The sequence below is a fragment of the Lathyrus oleraceus genome, chromosome 6 (assembly GCF_024323335.1).
Source record: "Lathyrus oleraceus cultivar Zhongwan6 chromosome 6, CAAS_Psat_ZW6_1.0, whole genome shotgun sequence".
In the NCBI taxonomy this organism is placed as follows: domain Eukaryota; kingdom Viridiplantae; phylum Streptophyta; class Magnoliopsida; order Fabales; family Fabaceae; genus Lathyrus; species Lathyrus oleraceus.
Genome location: NC_066584.1, coordinates 130,303,541 through 130,318,608, shown reverse-complemented (window position 1 = coordinate 130,318,608; position 15,068 = coordinate 130,303,541). Strand labels below are relative to the sequence as shown.

The following is a 15,068-nucleotide window of genomic DNA, read 5'->3' as shown; positions in this document are numbered from 1 at the left end:
TATGTGCTGACCTGAAGCTCGTATATGTCGACCTGTAGGAAATGTTTTCTTCTATGTGTCGACCTATAACACGTTTGTGTCAACACATAGACTGTTTTTCACATAAAAATAAGTTTTTAATGCCTTATACCTTTTCTAACTCATTTCTAACATGTTGTTATGCTTCCTAATGCTAAGATTCACATTTAGACTCATAGGATATCGTCTAATATACTTTAACGCTAAAGCACCACAATTTTGACGTCATACAAAATAATTCTAATGGGAAGGGCATTCACATACTCCCCCTTTTTGATGATGGAAAAACATGTGACGATGCATCTGATACCTTTATGAAGGCTCCCTTTGAATGTGTGCATCATAGCTTGGTAGCTTGCACATGCTTCTCCCCCTTTGAGAACATCAAAAAAAGACAAAGTAAGTCATTAGCAGTATCACATAGATACAATATATCACATATACCATATACCATACAAAGGCGTTTGCAAAGAAAGAGTGTGCACTCACATACATTGCATACATGAAGTAACACAAATAAAATTTAACACAACATTACACAATTATCATCTAAGGCAATACACATAGTAAAACCATTGTCTCACATTAAACAAGTAGTAACATTGTTAAGCTTAAACAAAACAAACCAACAAAAAACAATGCATGATGACTCAAAGTATGAACTCCATGAAAGAAACGCTCCACGAGAAATGTAACTCAAAAACACAACAAACCAACATTCCATCGTCTCCCACTGCCTCTAGGAATTGACCTCACTCCATGATGCCAACCTTGTGCATCATTACCAAAGTGATGATCCAAGAAATCACACACATCTCGGTAGAATTGAACATAATGGTAATGATTCTCATTTTGATCAGAGATCGTATGATTAATCCTGGAAATCGTAGCTGCACGATTTGCATCCATCTCATTGCGCATAGACACAAGCCTTTATGTCACAAAAAAAGCAAAGTCTTCAAAATGGCATCTTATGCAGTCATGTGCTCTTGTATGAGACGAAATCTCACCACTTGAGCTTCCTCAAAGGCATCTCGCCTCCGTCAATCTTCCTCATGACGTTCATCTTGCCTATGAAGCATTTTTTGAAGCATAGACATGATGGAAGACAGATCTACATATCCACCACTAAATCTATTACCATGTACATCCTTTTGAATAACATCTTGAATAAAAGAATCACCTTAAGGAACATCATGAGAAGTAAAAATTAGTTGATCATCAACCACATGTATCTAAGTAGCTTCATCACCAAACTCAACTTCATCTACCATTCTTGCCCATACGGAAATAGTACACCCGACGATTTTCACCCCAAAAGTATCCCATGTTGGTTAAAATACATTGGGAGAACTCTTGAGCCAATCTCAGAGATCTATACTAAAGATTCAGAATCCCTATGTTGAAATAGTTCAATATCTTGGAAATCATAGAAACGTAGCAGAATGAAGTTCCTTTGTTGCAGTCTTTAATGGAAAACATCTTAGACACGAAGTAATTTCCCTAATTAATCCAAATTTTGTTCAAAAAATATAGACAGGATGAATTTCAGCATTGTCAATCATTGAAAACCCGCCATTCTTTGGGCGTAACACAGGAGAAACTAGCCACAATCCGGTCTATAATGATAATTCGGCCTTCTGATGGCCTTTCTCTTTGTCCTTCTTGATCATAGGACGATTCGGTCTATAATGACCAACTTTTCCACAATTGTAGCATGAAATTCTAAGCTTGTCCTTCTTATTCTCATCTTCCTTTGATAAGTTAGATAGCCTTCTAGATTTAATTGGGTTCTTGTTAGAGTGTTTAACTCCATTTTTCCATATCTATCTATTGTACGTTTTGACGAACAACCTCGTATCTTCATCATCGGAAGTCTTATCATCTCTTGTTTCACAATAACTTTGCTCATTGTTTAAGGACTTTGAACTTGAAGCCTTTAGAGAAATAGACTTATTTTATACCTCCTTGTCTTTACCTTTCTCCTTCTTCATCTTTTTCTCATGCTCCTTTTCATGTTTTTTTCAAGCAAGTGAGTTATTGCTCATGTTCGACTAGCTTGCCAAATAACATTATGGGATCAAGTGTTTTAAGATCATCTTCTTCTTTGATTGCAGTGGCCTTGGGTTTCCATTTCCTATTAATATACCTCAAAACTTTATTAGTATCAATATCATTGGAAATAGGCTTAGCTAGAGCATTCAACCAATTTATAAGATGTGTGAACCTCTTTTGCATGTCGGTAATGATTTCGCCATGCTTCATGCGAAATAGTTCAAACTCTTGATTCAAGGTTTTTATCCTAACTTGTTTAACTTCATTAGTTCCCTCATGGGAAACTTATAATGCACCCCGCATAGCTTTGGCAGTTTCACAATGGGAAACACAATAATATTCATCAACATTGAGTGCGGATATGAGAATATTTTGTGTTTCCAATCATGTGACCGTAATTTCTTATCATTATCATTCCATTGATCTTTCGGTTTTGGTACGAAGACGGCTTCACCATTGGCCATTGTAATTTGATTAGGACCATTGATGATAATGTCCCATACACCCTTATCAATCTAGTTAATATGGATACACATACAAATTTTCCAATTGCCATAATTTTCACCGGTAAAAATGGGCACTCTATTGTACGCCCCTTTAGGTTTGGTAGAGATTTTCTAATAAGAGAATATTGAAGCACAAAATTAATCGAAGCTTGTGATACCACTTGTTAGACGATAGGCTTCGATTTAGGTGAGGGTCAATAGTTCTCAAGTAAAAAACTTGAAAAAATTGTTTTGAAAAATTTATGGCGAGCGGAAGTAACCCGGATCGAATCATCTAACTGAACCGCTATCAAAAAGTTTGGATATGCGTAAGTACAATCAAGGTATGATAATTAACACAAATTCTGATCAAAATACAATTAAGCACAACCAACTGAATACTATGCTAAAAGTAAAGACTATTCCCAATGAGAAAACACACAAAAATACTATAGAGACAAATTATTAAACACCTTGTGTGAAATAGATTTCATTTATTAATTTGTATGGTTTTGTTGATCTTGAAATCAAACCACAATCTAATAGATTATGATCAACTCAAAAAAACATTTTTCAAATGGTTTTCAAAAGGATTAAACAAATGTATTGATCGCACAATCGATGAATTCAACAATTTGTAAATGAAAAATAGAGAGAGAGAGAGAGAGAGAGAGAGAGAGAGAGAGAGAGTACACAAGGATTTATTTAGGCAGTTCCCCATTTGACCTCGCTATGGGTACGTCTTACCTCAATTTAAATTGAAATTGAGATAATGAAATTAACCTTACTTTGAAAAAGTAGTATACAAGAGAAATGTAGAAATCCAACCCTACAAACCCTAAGTTTGATGTTGATTCTGACACTTTCTCTTCCCTTGATCTGAGCTTGATCAAGTAGCCCAACAATGTCAATTTAATCCACCGTCCCACACTACTCCTTTTTAAGAACCTTCTGTTATTCAAAGCCTTCACATGATCGCATCCATATTGATAATTGTTGAAACCCAAGATCTACCATTATGATCCACCGTCCCGCGCTACTCCTTTGCAAGAACCTTTCGTTCTTCAAAGAATTCACTCGATCAGATCCAAATTGTATAATCTTGTCCACAACCTCCAAATTCCTAATTGACCTTGAAGGAAAACCCCAACTTGGTTTTCTTATTTGAAACCCTAAAAGATCTCAACCTAATTTACAATTTAACAAACTAAATTGGATGTTATCAACTCTAACACTAGATGATACACAAACAAAGAATGATTATGTGTAGTTTGTTTGTGTGTATGCATAGAATGTAGGTTAAAGATGATGAGAACTCTTTGAAATTCGTTTTCATGTAGGTTTATTCTAGAACCTTACTAGAAATGATGCATGCATGAAGTATATATATATGTGTGTGCAAGTACGAAGCAAAAGGAATGCAAGAGGATTAGAAAAGAATGCAAGAGGATTAGAAAAGAATGCAAATTTTCAAGAGTTGCAGGCTTTAAAATGAGTTATATATGTCGACCTAAAGCTCGTACGTGTCGAGCTGTAAGAAAATATTTCTTCTATGTGTCGACCTATAACACGTATGTGTCGACACATATACTGTTTTCACATAAAAATCAGCTTTTTAATGCATGATACCTTTTCTAACTCATTCCTAACATATTGTTATGCTTCCTAATGCTAAGATGCACATTTAGACTTATAGGATATTGTCCAATATACATAAATGATAGAGTACCACAATTTTTACATCATACAAAACAACTCTAATGGGAAGGGAACTCACAGTTTATACAGGCAATGAAACCACTACCCATGGCATCTATGTTGCACTCATTGCCGAATTGAGGATAGGTTCATTGGTCCCTATGGGATTTTTTTATTTGTCATTCCAACCTTCGATGTGACAGGTTATTCAGTATCTAAAGCGTTATTTAGGGGAAGTAACATATTCTTAGGGGAACATTTAGACAAAAGTTCTACCACTCCTCAAGCGCATAAAAGTCTAGATGGAGCAAAAACTATTTGATGCAAGAAAAATTCACAACAAATAAACAAAATGCAACACTTTTTTAAAGAAAATAATTCAAAAGTTTGCACAAATATGTCCCACTGGGCAGGCCAATTTGTCCACCAGTATTTTTGGTAAAAAAATCACTTAGTTTTAAATTGATTGCTTGAAGGACCAAACTAGTCAATCATGGGACAAGTTGTGTTAAATTTATGAGAAAAGGGAGTGTGCATTAATGTTGTCGGAATACTTGTGTTGAATGATGACTACTTTAGAAAAATGATTGAGTTTGAAAGTAAATGTATCAAATATTTGGACTAACTCTAAATTAGTGACTTGAATAGAAAATGAAAACAAGTAAACGTAAATTAAATGAAACAAAACTTTATTTCCATAAGTAAGAACATGGTAGGCAAGTACATTTTTTTAGAGACCTGTTTCTAGCTCGCGTATGGGTACTTTGAGTTTGTATTGAAGTTTTACAATGATTTATCCACCCCCTAAATCCTAACAGTTGAGTCCATATATATAATACTACAAAAATAACGGTCTCCAACATTCAATTGTATTTCATTCAACACGTCACCTCTGCATGCTCTGCTTGTCTTCAATTGATATCCACAAATCTTTCTTGTTTTGGATAAGACCAAAAGACAATGATCTAATTTGAATTTGAATCTGCTTTAGTGGAACCCCGTTCAATCTGTGGGTTTGGTGGATAACCAAATTCTTGGAAATTTCCTTAAGCCTTAGACCAAATCCTTCAATGTCGAACATTGTTGTTTTCCTCTGAAGTTTATGGTTGAAAGGCATGTAACCTTGCCTTGTATTTCTTGCAGATTTCCATCTGATTACCTTGTTAAATTTGCACATTGAATCTGCTTTAGTGGAACCTCGTTCAATCTGATTGCCTTGAAGATGTTGACTTCCAAATCTTGATTATGGTGACTCGGTTCCTTCCTAATAACTTGCATTTATAATATGTTCTGGTGATCATTTTCAAAACTACTAGCGGATGAAGTGGCTCCTTGCATTTGCATCATCTTAGGGGTGACGGTTGAGGTGGTTTCTCATGTGAGTATTGGTATGGTTTATGTTAGTTTTATCAGGACCCCACAGTGGGCGCCAATTGAGAGAAGGATAACCTGCTCACGTGTTGGTTGTGAGAGATTATTTGAATTCTCTCTTGGAATTTGTGGATGTCCCCTCAATTTTGGGATTGAGCTATTTATAAGGGATCTCTTGGGCCTGAGCTAGAAATCCAGGGAGCAATTCCCTTATTCCACGATCAGAAACATGAGGATATTGGAAGACTCATTATATTTTCAATCACGAGGGACGGTTTCCCTTGGGTTTACAATTCCTTGGGTACCTCGTGGGCCACACATGATAAATGCAATTGTTCAAGATCTCCAATGTGTGAGATGTATCAAATCGGACGACCCATGCCTTTTAGGGTGACTCAGACTACTTTAAGTGAGTACCTTACCTACTCGCACTTAGTTTTCTCTTTTTTATGGGCAGTTCTTATCATGGACCATCCCCTTTTAGGCCCAACAAATTTATCCCAGTCCATCCTTTTATAGTTTAAATAATATTATTTACACAAGAATGGAAGGCAAATGGGTAACATATTGCATCATTTCCATTTTTAGATAACAAAATAATTATCTTAAAAACCACGTTCATCGCCATAGGAGACACAATATTTCTATGCACGAGTCATCAAAGTCTTTATAAAAGATCCATTGTCTTTGGTGTTGGAAGCCAGAAGTATAAAATACAAATGGTATGGAAGCACGTTGATTGTACGAACGTGCTTTTTTATGTTTGGACACTTTACTTGAGGTGAATTTGATGGGTGTCTGTCCTATAATGAAAACTGCAGACCTTAGGTCCATAATTGGAAAACCTCAATCAAGTACACACACATGCATGTTTCTCTCTTACGCACCCGTACACCAGAACATCAACAAGCTTATGTTGGTCTTTTGTCCCGTGCTTCGGTCAAGAAATTCACATGCACATTTTTCTTTAGAAATACTATCATCCTTCAAAATATATCAAGCATGACACCCCAAACAAAGTTATGGCGACATTTGAATTTTGAAAGCTCCTTACAATGAAATGTATGTTCACCAAATATATCCAAGCACGCCTTATGAAAAATTGATCAAATCTTATCAACAGGAAATAAGAGAGTCATAAGAAAATATCTAAGTATATTACAACACTCTATGAGAGTCATAACCACCCTCCATTGAAGGTACCTGAAGAAAGGACCTCCACTAAACACAATGTCTAACCACTCTTCGCAAGTCTTTATCCAACCAAATAGTTGTTTCCTCCATGTGAATCATCTGACACGTTCTTAGGGAAAACAAAATTGATAATACACATGAAAGATCGAATTAGAAAAGTCACACTCTACGGTTCCGTTAATTATGGGGAAGATGCATTAAAATAATCCTGACATCTCTCTTATGGACAACCACTTGAAAAAACCTCTATCTCAAATAATACCCCCTCGAACGAATTTCATGCCTGGCACTAACTATCTAATATCCAAAAAGAACAACCTCAACAAAATTTACTTTCATCACATGAAGGCAAAAAAATATTTATCTTACGATAGTTCAACTCAAGGTCCAATCCTAAACCTACTTAACGAATAATATCCAAAGCCTTAATCTTTTTCTCCAAATCTCTTATGATGATCCCATCGTTAATATATAACCATCTTTAAAATAATTTTTTTTATTCAAATCAAAAAGCACTTGGATGTTTTTTTATCGTAATCTTTATCCTAAACCTACTTAACGAATAATATCAAAGGCGCTAGTCCTTTTCTCCAAATCTCTTAGATGAGCCCATCATCAAGATATAACCATCTTTAAATTAATTTTTTTTATTCAAATCAAAAAGCACTTTAGATGTTTTTTTTTATCGTAATCTTTACTCTAACCCACCATTATTTAACTTCTCATTTTGGCAAAATGGAACATTTATAAATCAAAACACGCTCCCTAAGATGAGGTTGGTTATAAAAGTTAGAGAATACTTTCTTTAACAAGATTGAAAAGAGTGCTTTTAACACGTGATTAACCATAACAACTTTAGTTTTAAAAATTAAAACGTAATCAAACTCACTTTATGGTCTAAAATAGACCTGGCCAAACTAACTTTAGTTTATTATTTTACTCAAGTCTTCTTTCTTCCACCGTGTTTCACCACTTAGCAGCCCAATGACAAAATCAAACTTCTAATCATTCAAACATTTAACCATTCAATCCATTTTGTGACATAATTCCCACATTCCAAGTGTTGTCCTTTCATTATAAAACCCCATACTCCTCCATTATTTATTCATAGCACTCTCAACACCAACCCCTATAATTTCTTTCTCTTAACATACTTATCTATTCACATTGTTCATTCAATTATATTTTCATCTCTTTATAAAAAAGTATTCTCTCTCTCTCTCTCCTTGATCATTTCCATTTTATAGCTCATGGACTCACACAAGCAACTTTTCATCCTCTTATGTCTATCTCTAGTTCTTGTACTTCTCTCAGGTATATATGATTATGAATTTATCATCTCATAGAATCAAACACACACTACAACAATGAATCAACTTATGATCAATATATTTAGTCCCCTTTAATTTTGTTCATTGTTAATTAGGGCTGCAAGTTGAGGCCAGTCGTCACATCAAACATCATCCTTCAAAACAATTGTTTGTTTTTGGGGACTCATATGTTGACACCGGCAACACCCCAAAAAGTAAACCTGGTTCATGGAAACAACCATATGGCATTACCTTTCCCGGAAAACCAGCCGGAAGATTTTCCGATGGCAGAGTCTTAACTGACTTCATTGGTACGTATACTATAATATTATTAACAATTGAATTGGAACACTTCAAGTACATGCTTTTTCTTCAAAGTGCATGCTATTTAATTGATTTATTTTATTTATATCTCTCTACTTTTCGAGCTTTTACATCAAAAGTGATGCCTTGGGAATTAATTCAGATGCTTTATTACAGTTACTTTGTATATTATAATTTATATATACTTTGCTATTCATTTTTCATGCTGGTTTGCCACTTTACCTTGTTACTTTTAACCTTAATATTATTAATTTAATAGTATTTTAATTTATGTTTCTTTATTTTTTCTAAATTAATCACATGCTGTGTGTCTTAACTTTTCATAGAAAGAAATTAAGCAAATGCTTCAGAGTTTTTCGAAGGATTGGATTGAATAGTTTATTAATAAAGTAGTTTGAAAGTTATGTGGCATATTTTTTTTTATCACCACGCGATAAGCAAACAAGTTAATTAATTAATTCAATTATTATCAACCATAGTTTAAATTATCATAGACTAACTCCTAGTCCTACCCTTTAATGTACCCTCTTTTGGTAAATACTACATTGAACTAATGATATTATAAATTTATACATGTGTTGCAGCCAAGTATTTGGGATTGAGATCACCAATTCCCCACAAATTCAGGAATGTTGTACCTAAGAATTATTTTAAGTATGGAATGAACTTTGCATATGGTGGTACAGGTGTATTTGATACATCCACTTCAGGTCCAAATGTGACTACTCAAATCAATTCCTTCAACCAACTTGTTCAAGAAAATGTTTATACTCAATCAGATATCACAAAATCTATTGCTTATGTATCTGTTGCTGGAAATGATTACAATCATTACTTGGCCACTAATGGCTCTATCCAGGTAATTATTTCATATTTAACTTATAATATATGATATCATTATAGGATAATGATAAATATATATAAAATTAATTTGTTAAATATATGTAGGGCTTTCCATCTTTCATTGCCTCAGTGGTTAAACAAACAGCTACCAATTTGGTTCAACTCCAAAAGTTAGGGTTTAAGAGAATTGTTGTTGGTGCTTTACAACCTCTTGGTTGTCTTCCTCAAACTACTGCTCAAAACTCATTCAAAAGTTGCAATAGTACATTTAATGATCTTGTAGTTCTCCATAACAACCTATTGGACCAATCTGTGACAAAGTTGAACCAAGAAGCCAACGGTTACACCACCTTTGTGATTCTAGATATTTTTGAGAGTTTCAGGTCGGTGTTGAATAACCCTTCAAGGCATAACATCAAGGAACGTTTGAAGCCATGTTGCTTTGGAGTTAGTAGTCAGTATAATTGTGGAAGTGTAGATGAGAATAATGTTAAGAAGTATTCGGTTTGTGAAAATCCGGAATCTACTTTCTTTTGGGATCGGTTGCACCCAACACAGGCTGGTTGGAATGCTGTCTATAATGAGTTGAAGATTAAAAGTCTTCATCAAATTCTATACTAGAGATGACTTCTGTGTGATTGTGCCATTTATTTGTATCCTTCTGTAATTTCTTATTTAATAAGGCACTAATCTTTCTCTGAATTTGTTAATTTATCATTAATTTGAGCAAAGTTGTAACTATTTCATGTGATTTCATTTCACAGTGCAATGTGAAAATTGTTTATTATTATTATTATTATTATTATTATTATTATTATTATTATTATTATTATTATTATTATTATGTCTCGGCCCAGTGTGAAGGGAGAACAATATAAACAAAATCTTCAAAAATTAAAGATATTTATAATGGTTTGACGTCATGTCAATGAAGTCAGAGGACAAAATATTTGTCTCAATACGTTGTCCAACGAAAGGTTCTAGGACCTGTGGAGCAAACATAAATCTTTCATATAAGCAAGCAGACAATTAAGTCGAGTCGCCAAATAACATAACGAAAGAATTGTATTATGACATAAGTCTACTAGGGTTGGTATGGTTGAAACTAAGGTTATACTCCTTGTAAACCCTAATATGTCTCCTATATAAAGGACCGTGAACGTCAAATAAAGGTACACACTAACATTTCCAAAAAATCGTATACCTTTCATATCTGACAATCATTGACTTGAGTGTTAGAGTGTTTGCAGGTATCATTCCCCTCAACTCACCTGAAACAACCTAAGACACAAAAGATTTTTAGGACTGGGTCTGCCAATATCATACCATAATCTTAGTCGAAAATAAGTTTCCTCACCAGAAGGAACATTAGTGTCATGTGTGGAAATGAAAAATAACGTTCAAACCACTTTTTCAAACAACAAGGAATTGCAAACCCGGGAAGAAGAGCAACCCGCAACTTCAACTGTCTGTGATATGTGGCAAGCAAAGTCGTGAAGAGGAACCCACTTTGGAAAGAAGGATTCATCACTTCTTCATCAGACCTAGAAAGTAAGATCCAACATCCCCTCCTAGTCGAGGCTCTTGCACCCCCTTCTTTTGGATGATGAATTTCAGATATAGGTGATCGCTAACATGAATTGCCTCAAAATTGAAACAACACGCCACACAACTTACTCCCGAAGGGCTAGGTAGTAAATGGAGAAAATAAACTTTACCAAGAGACTTACTGATGATGTTCAACAGGAACTGTGTTTTTAGAGCTCAAGAACGAATAACTTTGAGAAGTCAAAATTCTAAATCATCGTTGTTTCCATCCTTATAGGTTCAAAGACGACGTAGTGATAAACGATAGTGATGGCACACCTAAGCACCAGAGGGAGGGGGTAACCTAAGGCATATAGCTTGATCACCTCCATCAAAAATACGATCTTCACTATGTGTTAGGAAGGAAGATAGATGACATAGTTCACGTGATCACAATCACCGACGAACCACACACTCTTCATCCTTTAATGACTCAGAAGAAGAGGCAAACAATTCTTTCCAAAATTTTGTTAGAAGAAGAACCAACAGTACCCCCTTAGATAGGAACTCCAAAAACAACTTGAGATGAAAATTGATGATGAGACAACTAACCCCGATGAGCACATGGAACTAGTTGACGTCCTAATGAATTTTCGTGGAGCAAAAGGCCCTGAAAATGCAATCTCTTTTGACCTAACTTGAAGGCAAATTTGTGGCCTCTTTAAAGGGTTGAGGAAAAATTCTATCAATCTGAGGGGTGGGGGACTTTATAGACGCTTAGTCGCGCATTTCACGGAATCCTAAAAACAATCCAAGTCTGTGGAAAGCTTATAATCTATTAAGCGAGAGAACGGCGAGACAATTTCATCTTATATTTAAATATTTAATAGAGAAGCATCACTAGTATCATACTCAAACCGAGATCGAAGTTTGCTGAGAGCATTGACATCAAAGCCCTTAAAACCTTCAACAGTCGGCTAGGGAAGGCCAGAAAATATGTATAATATGATAAAACGTTAGCAGCTAGACAGGTAATCTATGGAGGAGAGTTTAATAAAATGAGGAGACCCGTTATAGGACCAAGAAGAGAGGCGTAGTAAAGAAATAAGCTCGAACCAACTGAGAAAGCAAAGAGAAACCTGTTAGTGTAAGCCCTAGAGGCCAATACTTTTGGTACTTGTATCGAATTGTTTAAAGGCTTTTTCTTTATTACGTTTGTTTAATAAAGTCCCTAGAATAACTAGTCCGTTTAATGCATCAAGTGTGACTTGATCATGAGATCACATTAAACATAAAGACACTATTCTTAAAGTATCCGTAGTCGAGCTTTATTGTGAAGTGGGATAACATTAAATCATTAAGACTATTTTGTACATAGACTGATGATCACATCTCATGGATCATGGATAAGGAGTTATCAAGTCTTAAACATGGGTATGAATGTTAAGAGTAATATTTATACTAGATTGACCCGCTATGAGAATACTATATAGAATGTTATGCAAAGTGTCATAAGTTAGTCTCATGGTGATAATGGTGTATACCACCCTTCGACCTGAAACCACTTTGGACCCTAGATGTAAAGTCGAGTGCTTTATTGTTGATCAAACATTGTCCGTAACTGGATAACCATAAAGACAGTTGATGGGTACTACATGAAGCATGCTGAGGGACATGAGTGACCTAGATGGAATTTGCCCATCCTGCATAACAGGATAAATGTCTATAGGCCCAATATTGAAGTGGACAAGGATGACACGGTCTATGCCTTGTGTTCAATATAGACATAAGGGAAAAAGGGTAATTCTACACATAAGTATTATCATAAAAGGTTTTGTCAGATCACATGACATTTTCGTGTCTTGGGTAGCAGTGATGTGTTGCTAGATACCGCTCACTGTTTATTATGTTAAATACGTGATTTAATATAATTGCCAATGCCGCGAAAACCTACAGGGTCACACACAAAGGACGGATTGATGAGAAATAGAGTAACTAAGGAACACCGTAAGGTACGGTTCCCTTAAGTGAATTGTAGAACATCGTAAGGTACAGTGTACTTAAGTAGAATACGAAATATGGTAAGGTACCATGGGCTTAAGTGATTTTGGGCATATTATAAGATATGCGTCAAATACACTTAAGTGGGCCTTTTAGCTTGAAGCCCACACAAGTGGTTCTATAAATAGAACCCTTGTGCAGAAGCATTCATTGCGGTTGCATTATTTTCGTTTTCTCTCTCTCTCTCTCACTCAAAGCCTTCATTCATAACAGCTAGCATTGAGATTGAAGGAATTCGTTCGTGTGGACTGAGTAGAGGCGTTGTCATCGTTCAACGTTCGTGATCGCTCCGTAGATCTGCATCAAAGGTGTCAATCATCACAAGAGATCTGCATCAAAGGTGTCAATCGTCACAAGAGATTTGCACCAAAGGTTTCAATCGTCACAAGAGGTAACTATTCTATCATTGATCATTACCATTCGTAAGGATCTCTAAAGGAGAAATTTTATTTCCGCTACGTTTTGGATCACAATTCTCCTTCAGTGGTATCAGAGCCACTTACGAAACCATGAATCGGATAGCTGTTTATTTTCTGTATTAATATGATTAAAAGACAGAATGAATCCATTAATTAAACGAGTAATTAAATTTGGCATCATGAGTGTACGAGTTGGATGATGGATGTTGACTATGCTTCAGAACCGACATTAGTATGGTGAAGCAGTGATACATCGATCATCCATAGGTTACGCAATTGAGACCGATCAACTTATATATGATATAAGTAATCCTAATGCAAAGTACGGTATATATGATATATTGTTTATGTTTCGTTCATTCAAACACTGAATGGTTGTTTTCCTTTGAGCGATCAATTGTCATTTGCTTCGGAATCCGACATTACTATGGTGAAGCAATGACTTGTTGATCAATCATACTGAATCAACAATCGAGGTGTGTTTGACGGTCTGAAATTGGTGCATTAGGGTTAGTGACGACGTAAGGGTTGTGCCGTCAAGGAGTTGTGAATTTAGGGCTTGTTGGAACACGTCTGTTGACTGTTTCAAAGCGCTGGTTTTTTGGCCGCGTGACGATCGTCATGGACCTGTGGCGATCGTAACAAGCTGGACGTGACGATCGTCACATGCTTTGTGACGATCGTCACATTCACAGATCTAGAATTCTAGGCATTTCTGTTTTTGGCCGCGTGACGTTCGTCATGGGCCTGTGACGGTCGTAACAAGCTGAACGTGACGGTCGTAACATGCTTGTGACGGTCGTCACATTCACAGAGTCAGAATTCTCGGGGTTTTCCGTTTTGTGACTGCGCAAGAATTCTCGGGGCAGGCCGGCAGCGGACCCCCCGCTAACTCTGCGTAGTGTGATCGGTCGCCGAAATTTAATTTAGTTTTAATTAATTAAAGGAATTAAAATTAATAATAATAATGTGTTTACTATTATTGCCTTTGGTGATCGGTTATGGCCTTAGTTTTCCTTTATTTTGTTTTGGGTTTTTAAATACGACCTGCGTGTCATGCCTCTCCTTTTAATCTCTTAATATAACTTCTTTTCTCATCTCAATCTCTCGTATGTAAAACGAGTTTCTTCTGTAATGTAATGATATGAAGAAAGAGAAGAATTCAATATCGAAGGAGGACAATATTATGAAGAAAGAGAAGAACTCAATATCAAAGGAGGACAACCTTGAAGATCTTGCTTGGAGAAGCTTAGATCGTTATTAGGTTAGCTTAGGTTCTCTCATTGGCTTGGGAGAACAATTGCGCTAGGGGCCATAACTGTTTCATTATGTATGTTGATGCATGTGTATGTATCTTGATGCATGTGAATATATGTTGATGCATGTAAGAGACGATTTATATGATAAATAAGTCGGTGAGATCATAACAATTACAATTCCCTCAAAATTAAATATTAAGTTTATGCTTTCCAAGTTTTAGCATTCATCAAGACTAGTATCGGATAATGTAGGTTTCGCCTACGCGAGGTGCATGTTCTATGTTAGTAAGGTGCGATGGGATAATTGTAATATCCAACTGCTAAGACAATGGGTCAAACTTAACTAAACAAATTATAATAATATTATATATGTTTGCTTTCCAAGTTTTAGCACTCATCAAGACTAGTATCGGATAATGTAGGTTTCGCCTACGCGAGGTGCATGTTCTATATTAGTAAGGTGCGACGGGATAATTGTAATATCCAACTGCTAAAACAATGGGT

General features: G+C 35.6%; 1 protein-coding gene across 1 annotated transcript; it reads left to right on the top strand.

The window, feature by feature from the left end:
- Positions 1–7,787: 7,787 nt before the first annotated feature.
- On the top strand, positions 7,788–10,094 carry LOC127096597 (GDSL esterase/lipase At5g03610). The gene is made up of 4 exons (XM_051035145.1): positions 7,788–8,135; positions 8,248–8,442; positions 9,040–9,314; positions 9,404–10,094. Exons 1-4 carry the CDS (start codon positions 8,072–8,074, stop codon positions 9,917–9,919), a joined length of 1,050 nt encoding a protein of 349 aa, XP_050891102.1. The 5' UTR covers positions 7,788–8,071; the 3' UTR covers positions 9,920–10,094.
- Positions 10,095–15,068: the final 4,974 nt, after the last annotated feature.